Raw genomic sequence first — 18,200 nt, forward strand, 5'->3', positions numbered from 1 at the left:
GAATAGAGAGAACAAGTCAGAGCCACTGAGACATATCAACTGTGGGAAGATCTAGTTGTTTACATGCTCAGAGTGCATAGAGATTCAGAACATTTTTAAAAAATTGTTACCGTTACATAATACCATGAGTCACAGGTTCCAAAAAGATTAAAAATGGGTTTATTGGCTGATGTAAGGACAGGAAGAACTGTAATTTCTACTTTTCGCCTCTTTAATATTCTGATATGAATACCATTAAATATATTGATTTAGAAAGTATGTAAATTTTAAGGCAGGCTCTGTTCAGACAGGAACACCAATTTTCTCTGAATGCAGGCAAGGCTTCAGGGAAAACATTCATCAGAAAGCGAGGCTCAAATCAGTCGTACTCTCTTCAAATAATTCAATCGTGAGAGGTAGAAAAGAAAAGACTTCCTTCAAATTTCAGGGTCTGGCTGAAAAATGCAACCATAAGCACTTCTCTTTCTTATTAACATCATGAGAAGTAAACGCATGCAAATAGTTGAATGAAAACTTCATACGCTAATACAATAATACCTCCATAAACCCTTCGACTATGTCGCGACCTCTCGACATAAATGCAAATATAAGTAATGACAAATACTTACTGTAGTTAGGGTAATCCAAATTAACTAATTTTTGTTTTTTGTAAAGAAGACAATCCACTTAAACTTAAACAACAACACTATCTCACTATCACTTTTAGGTTGGCCGCGGAAATGTGAAATGTAAACAACACGTAATGTCATGGCCGCTCATTGCTACTTTTTGATTGGTTGAAAAACAGAAATGGCTGAAGAAAAATTGCAAAATTTCTCAATGCACAACGGCAACGTTGTGGCCCTATCCAATCCATTGGAATAGATTATTAGTCCAATCTATTCGGCTTGAAAACTTTCAACGATCACTCAAATCTTATCCGATCGATACGATATAGCGCTATCTATTCGTTTTTCGGCGATTTCAACAATCGGCCCGCTGGTTTATTATTTTCAAACGGATTATCAATATTCATTTCTTGTACCAAACTTGATACGCTCATCTAAACTTGATGCTCTGTTACAGGGAACCCTGCCTCACCACACAGCATAATCCATTTGACAAGCAACTGTTCATTTTTTTCAGTGAGCACACATGTCGGGTCTTTTTTGGATGTTAGGGGCGGATTGATTACCTTTTAGTTTGGCGTAGAAGGTTGATTTAGGAATTTTGAACTCTTTGGCAGCCGCCGAGACCTCTTTGGATTCATTCTGGACTTATTTCTTTTCCTAGACAAGAAACGTCCTTTTAAGCAAGATGAGCTAATATTCTAATATGACTCCTTACTCAAGCTGCAGTATCGTAAGGAATTAAAATCAACGACTAAAATATGTTGAGAGAAAATGGAGTGGACATACCAATTTAACGTCATCTTTTGTTCCCAAAATTGGATACATGGAGAAATATACATGAATGGATGTATTTTTTCGCTATACTCATTCAGTCTCTTGTCCATAGTTTCAAGCCAGAACTTCTCAATAGTTGCATAGGGCTTAAGCTGAGTTTTCAAAAATGTAAGTTGCTCAGATTTGTTGGCTAATTTTGCAGCTACGAGCTGGTTCTGGAAACATGAAAAACATGAAGATCAAGAAGTGGAAGAAAAAAAATCAAAGAAGCACGAAATGAACAATTAACACAGTAACATTGTTGATTGAATTAGGCGGGAGAAAACTGACGGCTTAAGCTTCCCTCACTTTTCGTAGTTCGCAATGGCGGCACTTGTTGCGCTTCCCAGTTGACTCGCGAGACTTGGCACTAGCACCAGAGGCAGAGGCGTCATCATTTTTGCACGCATTTGAATTCGGACGTCACAATTCCGGAAACTTGTGTTCCCATTTTTAAATAAAACCCGCGACAATTTAACTATATTATGAAACTTCAACGAGATTTGACGGAATTATAATTAGGAAGAGAAAAGATCTGCAAGTCAGCATTTTCCGTTACCGAGGTCTGTGAGGAAAAAACCTCAGCCCTGGGAACTGAATTCCTTCACCTTGGCGGACGGAGGTCCGATTTCGGGCGTTAGTCTGGCGGTCTGATCCTTTCGTCCGGTGAATCAAACGTTCAGTTCTCACGCGCGCCTGAAGTTTGAGCAACGAAACCCTTCAGTTCACCTACCCGAGGGATTTTTCTCCGTGAGAAAGAGTATAAAGAAGAAGGGCCATTCGCTGGAAATTATTGCATGTGTAGTTCTCTGTAATGTAAATTCTGGAAAGATATTGCACCTTCAAAGTTTTGACGCAATTCTCTAATTTTTAACGGTAAACGATCTAGTTTTCTGCCACTGAGACATTTCCAGATACTGGCGCATTTACCTTACTGCATTTTTGCTGTTGAGGAGGTACTGAATTTCTTGGGAAGGTACTGAAAAACTACTGATTTTTGGCCAGTCTGTTTTGTTTTATGTTATTTTATTTTTTTTTATTGTTTTATTACCGCATTAAATTAGTACAAAGAAGACGTTTTCATACAATAAATGTAGTAAGAGGAGATAAAGAAAATGCTACTAAGGGTATATGAAAAGAAAAAAAGTACATAGGCCTCTAAAAGAGATTGGAGGCTAGGCGTTGAAGGGCAGGACTTCCATTGAGCAAAGGAAGATTTAGGATCCTCTTGCGGCCCCGGGAATTGCCGGTTGGCATGCATCGGATAGGGCGATTTCGGCAAGGGTCTTCTTCTCGGCAGTCACAATTGAGGAAAGGTAGTTTCCAATCAGTGACCAGCTCTCTTTAGAGTGGATGATTTAACTTCTGGAAGGACTTGATAGTGAAAGTCCGTTTTAGTAGACACCCTGTATCTAAATAATCGCACATGTCTACGATTGAGATGAAGCAAAGCAGTAAAGCTCTCTGGCGGACGGACGGAAAGTGAGGAGGCACCTCAACTCCTGCCGGGGGCGTCAGAGGGCGCCAAGGTGTGCGTGGAAGGCGTCGCGGCGCTGCCTGGCGTCGGAAGGAGCGCAGGCGTGCGTGGGGTTGGCGGCACGGGCTCGGGCACGGGGTGTGTCGCCGCCCCGCGCCGCCGAGCCGGAGCTCAGTTGTGGTGCCTGCGTCAGGGCGACATGACAGAGCTTTCAGTGTCGGGAGTATCCTCGAAATCCGAGACCGGCTCGGCGTCGCGATATGGCCAAATCAGACTCAGGTACGCCCCAGCCACCTCCTTCGCCTTTCTCCTGTCTCGAAGCCCCCCGCCGAATCCCTGTAACACCTCCCTGAACCGCCCGCTCCCGGCCGAGCTCCGTCGTCCCCGAAATTATCGAGTTCCGGCCAGTTCGCTCCCACTCCAAGACGTGCTCTAACCGTCGGTATCCTTGGGTTTCAGTCTGGAAACGAGGTCCCTGAAAAATCGTCGATGTTGTTCGGGATCCGCATTTCCTGAAATCAAGGTCCGGCGTTCCCGGAATTTTCGAGTTCCGGCCAGTTCGCTCCTACTCCAAGACGTGCTCTAACCGGAGGCATCCTTTGGTTTCAGTCTGGGAACGAGGTCTCTGAAAAATCGTCGATTTTGTTCGGGATTCGCATTTCCTGAAATCAAGGTCCGGCGTTCCCGGACTTGTCGAGTTCCGGCTAGTTCGCTCCCACTCGATGACGTGCTCTAACCGTAGGCAGCCTTGGGTTTTAGTCTGGAAACGAGGTCCCTGAAAAATCGTCGATTTCGTTTCCTGAATTTAGTCCAGCCTTGTTCCTGGAAATCTAAATATCCAACCTGGATCTGCTTGGGATTACAGTCGCTTCATTCGACGTGCTCCAGCCTGGAGCTGTAACCGTGGGCATCGTCGGGTTTTGGTCTGGAAATGCGATCGCCGGGACTGAGTAGATTTTTTTGGATTAGAACTCCCTAAAACCGTGGGAATGCGGAAATCCTGAAAGTAAATAATTTCCGACCCGCAATTGCAACCTATTGAGTTGCGGTCTGGAATCGTGACTCCTGAGTCTGTAACGCTCCAGAGCGGAAATGATACGGGAACATAAGGATTTCCAGTCGAAATGCTTATTTTTTTTTAGATTTTTTGAGTCACCAGCTTTAATTGAGAATCTTCATGAACGTCGAGTTTCCACACGGGATCGTAGATGATTGAATATTTCAACTCGGAAATGACGTAATTTATTTCCAACCAGAATCTGCATTTTCCAGAGTCATCCTCACTGATCGACCGGAAATACTCGTAGTGACTACCAGAATTTTTGGTTTCTCATGTATCCGGCGTTTCTAGATTTCCAGCTGGAAGTGCGAAACCCAAGATCGTCAGGGCACGGCTTGGGAGTTGAACACTCCCTCTCGCCCCCCCCCCCCCCCCCATTTCCGGATTCTCGTCCGGGAGCGGTATTTCTGGAAGTGCCATTTCAGGAATAATTTAAGTCAGCCTGAAATGCCGGTTTCTCTCCAATTCCCAGCCTGTACTAAACCATTCGCGCGCCAACTGCACAACCTCTGTGAAAAAGGAATGATGTAGTGTGGGCTCTGGGTGTATTTGCGTTTGAAATATAGATTCGAAGCTCTTCAACTTTTATAATTTGAGAATTTTTCTTATTCAGTTTTTTTTCATTCCCTCTTCATTAGTGGTGTTAAAATTTGCGTATATTTCAGCAACAATATTATTTATCTCATGAACAAATTACAAATCGAAGTAAATATAATAATTTGAATTCGAAATCAAGCGATAAAAGACCGTGGTATTTACCGTAGAAGTGATCTATTCTCTGACCAAATTATCTCGATTCAAGTAACGATGTGGTTACCTCGGAAAGAACATGTTAATATGCGCCGGTTAATCAATAGTCTCTTGATATAGGAGTGACCCAAAAGTTGGAGGATATATTGTTTTAAAGCGATTGATGATATATTTACAGCTGAAGCTATAAAACACAGTCAATTGAACAGAACAAGTTCGCGTGTACTCTCGTAACATTTTTGGGGCTAATGCTGTTAGTTTATTTTAATGTGGTCCCGAGCACGCAAGTAACCAGATATTCGGAGAATGTTTTCACGGTAATGACAGTGGAAAGGTCGAGAATGTGTCCTAATTTTAGACTGAAAAAAATCATTATGTTACGAATTCGAGTCCCAATTTTGTTTACATGCAACGAGAACCATGACTTCTTTTAACTCATTTGTTATTCGAACCTGATGTGAGATGACGTTCGGTGGAATTTACTATACACTTGTTCTCATATTCATCAATTAGGAAGTAAATGCAGATTATTTCAGCGCCTGTATATATTAAGTCATGAAACACACGGATCTTTGGGACGGATTATCATTATACTTACCCGCATAAAGTCGTAAATGTGGATTATAGCCACTATAGCACTAAACTTATGAACCAAATCTGAGGTAGCTGTACACGAATAACTGAAAGACTAGCTGAGTAAAGCAACTAATCAAACTTTCATTGTAAATGAACCTCACCTCTTTTCAATTAAGAGCCTGATCAGTGATCATAGGCAAACGAGGTAATCAGCTTTAAATGAGCCTCATAATCTAATTCTACTGGAATGCGGTTATAGCATATTATCAGCTAACGCCTGTATTCGAATCTCCCGTACATGGGTAGTTCATAGAATCACACTTAAACTTCAATACGTATCAAAAAAGTTAGGGATGGAGTGACCGATAATGAAAACTACATTAAAGACTCATTCATACTATTTTTAATTTCTACCTCTCATATTTTCATTGAAAACAATCCAGTCTTTTCAATTGTAACCAAAATTTGTACTAGGTATTTCGACTCAGTGCATACTAAAAATGACTGTAAGTAGTGTATTTCCTTTACAAAATAATTACACTAAAATATATTGGTAACATCTAAGGCTCTCGCGAGATATTTATTCAATGACATTTGAAGTGATGAAAATGTTATGCGTCAGAAAACAACCGTTACTAAAGAAATGCCCAAAATCATCCATTACGATTGGAACCTTCTGTCCAAATTAACGATAAACGTTCCCTCGTCTTTTTTTTAGAGATGGCGAAAGTGCAATACGACGTATGTATCTCCGTTGCAGTGTTTCATATCTTCCGCTCATATTTTATTTATTTATTTTTGAGGAGCAACGAGCCCAAATAGCCTAAAATTTTTACCCAATATTTTACTCACAGAAGAGAAAAGTCAAGGCGGTTCTCTAGAAATAATGTTGAATACTTTTCCGAAGAAAAAATGAAGTATAATGGGAAGTCTGCAACGTCCCGAGGGGAAAATATGTGGTTTCGCACTTGGGCAATCATATCTGAACCAAGAATTACTTTAAATCATACTTCTACGCAATTTATTTATTTTTCCATCAAACATAAACGGGCTACACACAGGGTGACAAGCATCAGGATTTTCCCGATTCTATCAGGATTTGAGGTCAATCAGGATTTAATCCTGATTTCATCAGGATTTGAGGAAAAATCGGTAGTAAAATCAGGATTGGAGAAAAGTTAGCTGTCCGATCGGATTTTTTGTGATTTCGCATACGCTTACGCAGAAATTTTAATTTTTCTCTGTCAAAACTCAGGATTTGATCAGGATTTTGAAAAATTATGAAATCAAGATTTAGCGGTTAAAAATCAGGATTTCCGTGAATGAAAAAAACAAACTAAGACACCCTGTACACAGTTCATTAAAGGGTTGGCCGAATTATGCCGAGATCCAAGTGTTTTCACAGCTTGATACGGTATTGTTACCCTTTGATTCTGATCACGTCATGGTAAAGAAGCAGGATCGTCCAGACGAATAATTCTAAACAGTTGATATATTCTCCATAAGTTTGGATTTCGGCATTTTCGTGGAGCCTCGAGTGTGAATTCGTGATGAAGTTGTAACGCTCTCTGTTTATACAAGTAAAGACTCTCGTCGAGCATCGAGGTTGTAGCAGCTGTGGCGGGCCATGCCTTGACTGATAAAACAGTTCTCGAATGTTTTATTTCCCTATCTGGAGAATCAATATCCTCTTCCCACCTGTTTGTTTCTTTATCGTCTTATTTTTACCTCAAGAAACTCTGTCTTGAGTTTCTCCGAACTGCGGCTCAGTCGCTTTCTCTCCCTGTTTTCCTCCTTTAATTTTCGTTGGTTTTACTAACCATTGGTTTTTTTTTTGGAATCTATGAATATCTATCTACATCCTGCCCAATTTTTGATCCGAACCATCTGCTAATAACGATTTTCAGTGCAATTGGTGCGACTTCTGACCACGTTTTTCGTCGTTGCTCTCACTTGTGATTCAAGGCATACACGGGCAGAACCAGGCTCTACGTTTGTATAAAACTTGCCGCCTTGTGTGTGAAGTGTTTCTTGACTCTATAAGTTTCCGTCGAATCTCCGCTGCTTTTCAATTTTTTCAACCGGTCTTACATCGTGCAGTGCCGACAGTTGTTATCTCTCACGTGTGTTCAATCAGTGCGCGCTGAAATTTAACTAACCTCTCTGGAAGTGAGTTTTACCTCGAATACTATAAGTGTTGTCCGATGGATGTCCACACCAGGTTTTAGGTGTTAGTTGTAGTTTTCATGGATAAGCAACTATGTACTTGTATTTTGTGTCTCCCTGTATGTGCACCAATTTTTTATCGTTGTAAACGTTGGTATCCTCTTCCTTGTTTTTTTGTTGTTTTTTTAAATATTTTGGCGAGAGTTGAGGGAGTCTTGCTTCATCGGGGAAACGTATCTAAAGCTCATAGCGAATGTGCAAAGCTGAATGGAGATTCAAAAGTCTCCATAGGAGTCCCGTTTTCCCTTTTATTTTCAAGTCCACCTTGGAAAGTTTCGTTGGTATTTTCTATGTACTTTTCATCACTCCGCGAGCACTTTTCTGTTTTATATTCAAAGAATATATTCCGGAGTATAGTAGAGAACAAGAGTGTATAAAAATATCTTGAGGACTATTAGAGGGTACAAGTACATGAATTGCATTTTCAGGTAGAAAGAAGCTTTCACCAGAGACACATGTTTTACAGGGTACATTTTCCACCCGATTCCAAATTTACATTATTTTTCCGTCCTTAGATACAGCCCTATGTGTGCCCTGTCTCTCTTTAAAACTTCCTGAAAATCAGTCAAACTTCCACCATTACTTTCTCTGATTAATAGAATAATTACTAGAATGACACGTTATCCTGCAGAACCTCCACCTAGTTCCCTCGAAAAAAGAATTGTTTGCATTTCGATGTTTTTGCATCCAACTTATTATCGTATTTTCAGTGCACACGTAAGTGTCAATTGAAATTTAAGACCCACATAATTAGTAAGAGTTAAAATGACCATTAAAACTTTGTACATACGGTAAACTCCTTTTTTGTCACGTATGAGCCAAATGCATGCGCTCATACTTCCTTCATGTCAGAATATATGTATTTTATATGTAAATATCTATTACATGTCGTGCACCGTTTTTTCAAGGTAACACACTACATCGTGCATGATTGGAAATTGAGATGAAAAACGCGACCGTACATCAGATGTACGCCCCCGTCTTAGAAATGGACTGCATTTTGCAATTTAGAGCTATAAATTCTGGTTCATCTGAATAAACACTTATGTGCATGGGGAAGCTAATGGAATGTACGTTGTTCCTAAACCGGACCAGAATTCATAGTTCCTAATTTCAAAATGGAGTCCAAATTATATTCGCCTAATGTCAATGAAATTAACCAATGGTTACATTCATTCATTGAATCATAGGAACTATCATTCCTTGCTCTTACTATGTTTTGAATCTTGTATAGCATGTAAAAATACAAAAATGTGAAAATGTTAAATACAAAGCTCTCCAGCGGGAACTCTTCAAAATAGTTTATTTTTCTGCAGTACAATATTCCAGTCGGCAATATTTATGAGAATTTATATTTTTCATTCCAATAACTGCTCCTGGACTTCTATGTCCTAGGGACGAAAGCTTAAACAAACTATTAAAATCGATAGAGGAAAATGAACAGACTGAGGAAATAACTGACACATGCTAAAAATACCAATGAAGGTGCGTGATCAGTATGCGTGACACAGTGTGGGGGGGCAAGAAGTCAGCCAAAATTTCCTGAAATTATCCACGGACTCGCTAGATTGTTTTTCAGTGTCCACCTTAAAAGCAAACATAAAAAACTCCACCTGACAAGTGGAATTGTTTTAAGAACACAGGAATCAGTTTTCACGACTGGAAGTTCAAATAATTGAACGATTCGGTGGCGTGCTCGATCACTTTGTGCTAGTGTTCTGCGAGCTTGAACTTTGAGGGTTTTCAGCCTCGCCTGAGCGTGTTTTTATTGGTTCCCCCTTTCCTTTTGAGCATATCGCACAAACATCAATTTCCATGGTCGAGTCTCGAAACTTGCAAGAACTGCAATAACGAAGCTGGGGAAGTATATGCTTCTTTTCTTCGCCTTAATTACGAGGAGAAGCTGCACAATTATAAGAGCTTCGATCCTGCTCGGTGTCTAATTAAGATGCCTTTGTGACTCTGGTCCGGGGTCGGGGCTGCCTCACCATCAGTGGCGTGGCGTGCTTTGCGATATATCGATCGATACGCCACTCAAACCTATGATAAAATATCGATTATTAGGGTGTTCGCAGCGAACACCTTAGTAATCGATTCTTTACCGTAGCTTCAAATGGCGATATATCGATAATCGATCATTCACGCCACGCCACTGCTCACCATTTTCCAGAATTGGCCTGTTTCCTTCGTTTGACGGGATGCAGACGAACCCTTTCCTAAGCCGGCAACTCCGACGAGTCCTCCATCGGGACAGACGCTCGGGTCCCTTTGATGTGTAAAACTATTCTTCGCGAAACGGGGATTGAAATCGATCAGCACAGGAGTCAAGTGGCGCCAGTGACCTTAATTGACTAGGTCCTCGGAGTAAATGATGTCTTGCTAAGGCAGAATGCCGAATGAATCTGCAAAATTCTCAGCGAGTTTCGTGATTACTTTTTCCTCGACTTTTTAAGAGGTTTTCTTGTCAATGCTTCAGTTGCGCTAGTCACAGAATCGTGTTTGAGGTGTTAAGAGGGTTTACTCAAAAGTAAGTTTTCATATTTTTTTCCGAAAGAATCTTGGATAAAGCAAATCTCTGACAAGGTTTTTGTGAGTTATACTTTCAGCTTTCTAATGAGCTAGAGTTTTTTAAATTTGGTCAGTGACCTTAATTGCGACTAGGTCCTTGGAGTAAATGATGTCTTGCTAATTGTCTTGATGTCGTGAGTCATGCGGGTATAACGGGTGGCGGTTCTAAACTGAGGGAGAATATGATGGACCAATACTGTATAGTATACCACTTGTCTCCATTGCATCCACCCAATAGATCGCTCTGTTTACCGTTTGTCAGCTTTGTCTATTGCTTCATCCAACAGTTTCAATAATCACCCGCTGAATGAATGCCATGCATACACAGTAAATTTTCATAAATAGCGACACTCACAAATATTCGCTTTGTGAACACTTTAAAACAAGGAAATTGTAGTAATAGGCTTTCTATCTCGATGTTCCGTACCCGTCAGACGGAGGGTTTCAATCACTATTTATCCATCGGAGCAATTAAAAATAAGCCAACTCCAGTGGGGAGTGCTACATCCCTCTCCGGGTTGATTATGTTAAGTCAGCGGTTGTTACGATGTCAAGATCTTTTGTTAGCAGTGCAACTGCGCGCCCTGATTTTTTCTGCATGTCACCTTACCCTGTCTCATTAACGTGGAGGGGCTCAACGGAGCGGACCGGTATCTACGGTTCAGTGGCGAGGCGTGAATGATCGATTATCGATATGTCCCCATTTGAAGCCATGGTTAAGAATCGATTATTAAGGTGTCGAACTTAAGTTCGTTGCGAACACCCTGTTAATCGATTCTTTTCCATAGGTTTAAATGACAGACCAATTGATATATCGCAAAGCACGCCACGCCACTGTTACGGTTTAATAGGCACGAGCCAAAAGCTCATAGTCGAGTGGATTTACAACGCTACGTCGTCGTCTGTTGGGATACATCAAACGGGCTCGATGTGCCGTATCGAAGAAGAATCCACTTCGGAAGGAAGCATACATCGAGATAATAAATCAACTTTCCTCAACTGATTTTATCCAAAATTTTTAGAATGAAATGTTTATTAGAGGCACAGTATTCAGCTAATGCTTCAAATCCCGAAGAATCACTCTCGGTAACTTGAAAATATAATTAGGTAAAAGTTCAAATTGTTGTAGAACCTTTTTCTTACCGATTTTCCAAATTGTTGAAGCTGTCCAAATCGGTAAGAAAAAGGTTCTACAACAATTTGATAAGTATGACCAATAACGTTAATAAAAGAAGTGATATAACTAAAAGTATCCGATAGTGGAATATTGCATTCGATCGACTTGCATCGATTCGGAAAAAAGGAAGAAAAAGAGGTAGTGGTATTAAGGAGGAGGATGAGTAAGATGAAGACAAGAGGTCGTATTCAGAGACGTACCCTTAACAGCTCCTTTACGTATCGTTAAGAGGCTGTATGTTGTTTAAACTGTGAAAATGGGAGGTTTAAGGAAGCTCCCAAAATAGCACGATGTAAAGGAAGATGTTTGCCAACCGCTAGTAAGAGCCAGCAATTCGATTCAGAAATGGGTCCTTTGTAGGGATTGCAGTGATTTATCACCGCAAAAAATTCTAAATGCGAAAGAAACACTGAAAGATATTTTTTTTTTTTTTTTTTTTTTGGAGATATTATTTTGACTTCACAAGTCGTTTCTTGTCGACAAAATTTGGTTTGTTCTATAGTTCAATCCGTGCAGATTTACTTTAAAGTCCGTTTTTTTAAAGTTTAAGAAACGTTGTTTTGCTTTCGTTTTCAAACTCGATCTTAACGATAGCAAAACGAAGCTTTTTCAACTCAAAAAAACTGACTTTAAGCTGAAATCTCTAGTCAAGAGAACTCCTTTAAGTTAAAATTGATTCAACTCAAAAAAACCTAATTTTGTCGTCAAGATACGGGACTTTAAGTCAAAATAATACCTCTAGAATTTGTTTTTTCCCGTCAAATATATTACCAGTTTGGTTAATTTCAAGGTAGGCTCACACCTATTTTAGGACGTCAAAATAGGAAAAAAAATCCTCCGTATGTTGTACCTTTAGCTATGGCAAATCACTGTATAAAGATCCATTTTCGAAGATGTACTGCCGAAATTTACTCGAGCTTCACAAGCATTTCCGTTTTATCTTACTATTTTAAGGGCTTCCTAAAACCTCCCTTAATCGTGCAATTTAAGCAACATGGAGCCTCCTAAGCGTAAAGCTGCTATTAAAGAATGGACTAAGAATACGACCCGAGGATCTTGAAGCTACCTCATCCTCTTTTCCTAAGAGTTTCTTATCTTCTCCCTCTACGTCTGCTTCTTCCCCATTCCCCTTTTCTTCCTCTGATTTCGTCCTCGTCTAACATATCGACGGTGAAACCACCAAACCACGTATCTCGTTTGCGGTGTTTATAAATCTACGCTCGCATTTTATTTTTTGAGGTAGACCAAATCAATATCATTCCTTGAAATTTTCACTGAATTTTCTCCGCACGAAGAGGAAAAATCACAGAAATTTTCAAGACTGGACGTTGAGTAGTTTTTCATTTACAAAATAAAGTACGACAGGAAGTCTGCGACGTCGCAAACCGAGATACGTGGTTTGGTAGTTTCACCGTCGATATGTTAAGAGTCCCACTATCTGAGTTGGCTTTTCGGATACGCGTCCGTGCACACGTTAAATCACGTACGATATTTCACTGGTGTAACTTGGTCCGAGTTGGGAGCCGTCGTTCTCGGAGGAGTCAATAATTAGTCCAGTCTGCATGACGACACATGCAGCTCGCGGGGAAGCCGTACGCGACGTACGACGTGACGTGACGTGAAGTGACGTCACAGGCGGGTCGCCATCGATCTCCACCAATCTCGGGTGTCATGCGTGCGGGTGTTTCTTCCCGTTAATCCGAGTTCTTTGATCCTCCCTCCCAGCCCTCAAGCCGTTCCCGGCCTAATCACCCGGCCATTTCGGGTGCTTGATTGAGGGCAGCCACTCTGCCACTCCTCACTCCTCACTCCTCACCCCTCACTCCTCGTGGCTCAAAACTCGAGTAGAATACAGTCGATCGATTCTAGAATCCACGCGCTGCCGCAGAACTCGAATGACCTTGATCGGTAAATCCCTAACGCACTAATGTTATTCGTCGATCAAGGTCACATAAATCCAACCAGAGGGTAATAAGAAGAGGGATGCCGGCGCCATTAATATGACACACTGGAAGAAAAACACATTGGATCTCGAGTCCAGACTCTTGAAAACATTGACAAGAAAAAATACTCTTGATTCAATCAGATTTTTGCTTAAATCTAAAGGAAATCCGCTCCAATTAAGAGGCTTGGTTCTTGATTTAAGCAAAAATCCGATTGAATCAAGAGTACTTTTTCTTGTCGATGTTTTTAAGAGTCTGGACTCTAGATCCAATATGTTTTTTTTCCAGTGCAGTGCAGTGCAGTGCAGTGTATGGATTTACCCCTGTGTAGGATCTGATTTGGTCTTTCAAAGGCCTTAGTGGACGGTTTAAGCAATTAAATGTTTAACTTCATACGAAGCATTTGTCAATTTCTGGTCGTCAGAAGTGTGTCGGTATTCAGTGAGAATTGAAGAATACGACGAGCAGCTCAGATCGTCGTGAATCGTGATTAGTGTGCTTTCTGAGATTCATTCTTGTTCCGGATGTGTACTAATTTTTCTTTGGGTACCTTGCCCGTATGCGCGCTACGATGCCTAATGAACAATAACGTCTTTCTCCAAACGAACAATTTTGCAGAACGAAGAGAAACCTTCCCAATGTTTGTAATTTTCAAGCTAGATTTGTGATTTTTTCATACATTGCAGCGCTCCGCTACAGAAGTGGGGGAAAAAGCTGATATCACCAGCTGGCGTATTTTGCACTGTTCAGAATGCGGCAAAGTCGCTGACTCATTTTTACCAAAATTATGAGTTGGGCGGTATTGTTCGTTATTCTTCGACTGGAGAAAAAGTCTCTTGGAAGTTGGATCTAGCGTCCAGACTCTTAAAGAATTCAACAAGAAACACGTTTTAGTTTTGAAGTATAACCAAGGTGATGTAATGATTTACAATTTGATTAGAACAATTTTTATAATTTGATTAGAAGCAACGCTAGGTAATATTGACTCTCTCGTAATTAAGACTATTTGTATAATGTGCCTTGATGTGTGTTATTAAGTTTAGGACGAAAGTGTAATTACTGTGATATATTTATGTATTAATGACTGTACTCTGAAGATGGCGAAATGCTGTAAGGTCCTGAGTAAATTAATAAAAAACGATCATTACATCACCTTGGTTATATTTCAAAACTAAAATTAAATATGGTGTTGTTCAAATCAAACTTTATATTAAGAAACTTGTTCTCTTGATTCGCGCGGACATTTGCTTGAATCGAGCTCCCAGCTCTACCCAGCGTCTTAATTTAAGCGGATATTCTTTTGAGTCAAGCAAAACTCCGATTAAATCAGGAGCATTTTTTCTTGTCAAATTTCCTAATAGTCTGAACGCTGGATCTTAGAGCCTTTTTTCCACTGTTTAAGTTCGTTCGCGGAATCGCGTAGCGTGATTAAGTGGCGACCCATGTAAATCTCATGGACTTGATCGCCAGTGGCGAGGCTTGAATGATGATTATCATTTCCCCATTCGAAGCCGTAGAAAAGAATCGATTATTAAGGTGCTCCTTGCGAACATCCTGTCTATCGATTCTTTTTCTTAGGTTTAAATTGGAGATTAAATCGATTTATCGCGTAGCACGCTGTTGATCGCTGACCAGTCGACCATTTTTCCTCTGGATGGTCCTTGACGTCGTTGTTCGACAGGGTCCTTGTTTCGGCAGTCCGTCGGAAAATGCCCCGAGTTCGGCTTCGAGAGGCGTCTCATCTCAAACCCGCGGCGCGATGAAATCTGGAATAATCCAGTTTCGTTTCCCGCGCCGACTGTAGCCATGAATTCTTTATTACCCCTCTGAGTCCCCGTCCGAAATTGAAGTGCCTCTCTCTCCTCGGGGAGTCGGGAGTTGCCCCCTTTAACGCTCCGAGAATGATTAACCCCCGTATTTTTCCGGGGGAGACCATCTCGGTCGCCTCCTCGTGCTCAAGTGCTCGGCCATCAAGGGCCCAGTGTTTTGATGAGACGCTCCTACGGCCTGTCCTGCGGCGCGATCCCCCGAGGAAAGGCTGAAATTCTGGCCTTCCCGCGCTACAGTGTTGCTTTGTCGGATAATAACTTCTAGCAAACGATATCCACACCGGAAAAAAAACACATTGGATCCGGAGTCCAGACTCTTGAAAACATTGACAAGAAAAAGGACTCTTGATTCAATCAGATTTAAGCTTAAATCAAAAGCTGCCGCAGAACTCGAATGACCTTGATCGGTAAATCCCCAATGCACTAATGTTACTTGTCGATCAAGGTCACATAAATCCAACCAGAGGGTAATAAGAAGAGGGATGCCGGCGCCATTAATATTACACACTGGAAAAGAAAAACACATTGGATCTCCAGTCCAGACTCTTAAAAACATTGACAAGAAAAAGGACCCTAGATTCAATCAGATTTAAGCTTGGATCTAAAGGAAATCCGCTCAAATTAAGAGGCTTGGTTCTTGATTTAAGCTTGAATTTGATTGAATCGAGAGTATTTTTTTTTGACGATGTTTTTAAGAGTCTGGACTCCAGATCCAATGTGTTTTTTTTCCAGTGCATCGTTTTCCAACCTGAAAGATGAATTTTTCCTCTTGATCAGAGATTTTCATCGCCAGTGGCGTGGCGCGCTTTGCGATTTATCTGCCATTTAAACGCATGGAAAAGGATCGACAGAAAGGGTGTTTGCAGTGAACGCCTTAATAATCGGTTCTTCACCTTAACTTCAAATGGGGGAATATCGATAATGGATCATTCACGCCTCGCGACTGGTGATTAAATCAAGTAAGTTAAGCAAGTAAGTTTCAAGTTTCAAGCAAGTGCAGTAAAATTGCAATTTTTGTCCAAAATTTTGGTAATTTTTGCATGCAGACGGACGGAAGATCAGTGATATTTTCAATTAGAAACTTCTGACGTTTTTCGAGTAAAAATATCATCTGCCAGCGGAAATTCTTGAAAAGTCACGCCCTTTCGATTAGGAAACGACGATTTCATATTTTTTGTTATAGATAATCAAGGAAGAGCGTACCCTGATCACTATCATCAGGAGCCTTTGCTCTATCCAGGAATGTGCTATTCTTCGCGAAATCATATATCATGAGTTCTTCGTAGAGATGCGTCAACATTTTCCAAACACACGTTTTGAATAATTTGACGAACCCTATGTGCCCAACATGGATTAATTTCAAGCGAATTACGCGAAAACAGTGGATTACCATTATCTCTTTCAGTTTGTATCGTTAAGTTTTTCCCTCTTATTTCATGGCCCAATTTACATTTTTTCACACTGCTGATGTGTGATGACATGACATTCACTTAACTGGGGGCTTTACTGACTGAAACGGAAGCTAATGACCTCCGATTGTTATTCAGTATTTTTTTACCTATTAATTTGATGACCGGCAAGGAATTATTACTTACATTTAAACGGAATTCTTTAATTTTCCGCCTAAAATTGGCAGGGACGTGCATTTATTCTGAGAAATTATTGATCAAAATACTCACTGCCTACTTCATCCCAGGACTGTAAAATTTTCAGGCGCCATGCTTCTCTATCAAAACTGTATGACGAAATATTTTACTGACTTTATGGAACTTGGTCGCACTTAGTTTGAATTCACAAACTGAGTTAGCAGTGTAAACATATTCCTTCCAAGCAGACCAGAATATCTCCGCTTTTTCCGGTTTATTCAAAGCCTCCGGATTCTGAGCAGACCCCCGATGAAATATTACGCTACAGCCACTAAAGGCGGACGGCAGCACGCGTTTCGGAGGATTCGAGGCGCCTGGAATATAGGCACCAACTACACACGCCTTCCTCGGACGGAGAAAATAAGAAAATCAATACGACAGGAGCCGCAGATAAGAGATGATTCGTCTGTAATTCGGGAGTGCCATGTACATAATGAAAAGGCCTAACCGTGCCGTGCGCTACACCATGCCGCCGTGCTAAGGAAAAACACCGTATCAACATTCGAGAGTTGTCTTATTTCTCCAGATAAATCTTATATTTTCGAGGAAGGTTATACGTATTTTTCCTTAACATTATAGCAAATTGTAGATTTAATTGCGAACAAAAGGGTCTAAAAATTTTGAAGGAAAATGTTAACAGTCTGTTCAGAAAATCGTTCTTTATTGAAGTAAGTATGACAACGTCTGAACGCTTATACGGTGTTCTTCCTTAGCACGGCAGTATGCGCTTGTCGATCTACCACTCAGCTCTGCGTGGAATCCTTATTCATTGCCGTTTTGCAGAAGGGATCTGTAACCATCACATTTTTGAAACCGATTTTCCATCTTAGTGTAATGAACGAATTCATTTCGCTGGAGCAGCAAAGTTTGCCCTATTTCACGGAAAAAATAGGATTCACGGTAGAGGACACAACTAACCCGGTAGTTATCGTAACTAACGTAGGTAGCTGGCGCATTTTTAAACCGCCGCTGTGTCGGAGAAGTATTCGTTTCCGAACATCCTCCTTAAATCGAAAGATTTTATGGCAGAGAAGTATTCGTTTCCGAATATCCTCCTAAAATCGAAAGATTTTATGGCGGATATTCGGAAACGAATACTTCTCCGACAGCAGGTTGTGGCGGCTGATCCATTTTTTCCGTGTTGCTGATATAAGGACGAATGCTGATGGAGAGCAGTAAATGCATAGTGAAACGTCATTTTTCGACAACACAGCTGTCACGAAATGAAAAAAGTCGGTCATTATGATGAAACGCGATCGTTGGGTGTTCCGCATATCACACTCATCATTCCGTTTGTCAAATCAAACTTTTGGCCCGTGTAACCGAACGTCGGCGGTAACGAGAACAGACGTATGAAGTTCGGTCGTGACCGTTTGGTTCCGAAAGTTTGGCTTTTCAATTAAAACAATGAACGAAACTAAAAAACAGCGAACCGATTAAATCAACTAAGGCTAAAATCAAACTAAAGAACTCAAATTCGCTTACGTCTAATTGCCAGACTAGTTTCGGGAGCTTTAATCGTCT

General features: G+C 40.8%; 1 protein-coding gene across 10 annotated transcripts in view; it reads left to right on the forward strand.

Moving 5' to 3' along the window:
• The first annotated feature begins 963 nt into the window (after positions 1-963).
• The window catches only part of Ca-alpha1D (Ca[2+]-channel protein alpha[[1]] subunit D), a 286,209-nt gene continuing 268,972 nt past the window's right edge, over positions 964-18,200 (forward strand). For 5 of the 10 annotated variants that reach the window (XM_072299434.1, XM_072299444.1, XM_072299440.1 and 2 more), the window contains exon 1: positions 966-3,180. In XM_072299434.1, the coding sequence (XP_072155535.1) occupies positions 3,162-3,180 (19 nt within the window). In that variant the 5' untranslated portion in view covers positions 966-3,161. Of the gene's footprint in view, positions 3,181-18,200 lie in introns of all 10 variants that reach the window. The other 5 variants (XM_072299452.1, XM_072299460.1, XM_072299451.1 and 2 more) reach the window with 3 other exon arrangements.

The sequence above is a fragment of the Bemisia tabaci genome, chromosome 1 (assembly GCF_918797505.1).
Source record: "Bemisia tabaci chromosome 1, PGI_BMITA_v3".
Lineage (NCBI taxonomy): Eukaryota > Metazoa > Arthropoda > Insecta > Hemiptera > Aleyrodidae > Bemisia > Bemisia tabaci.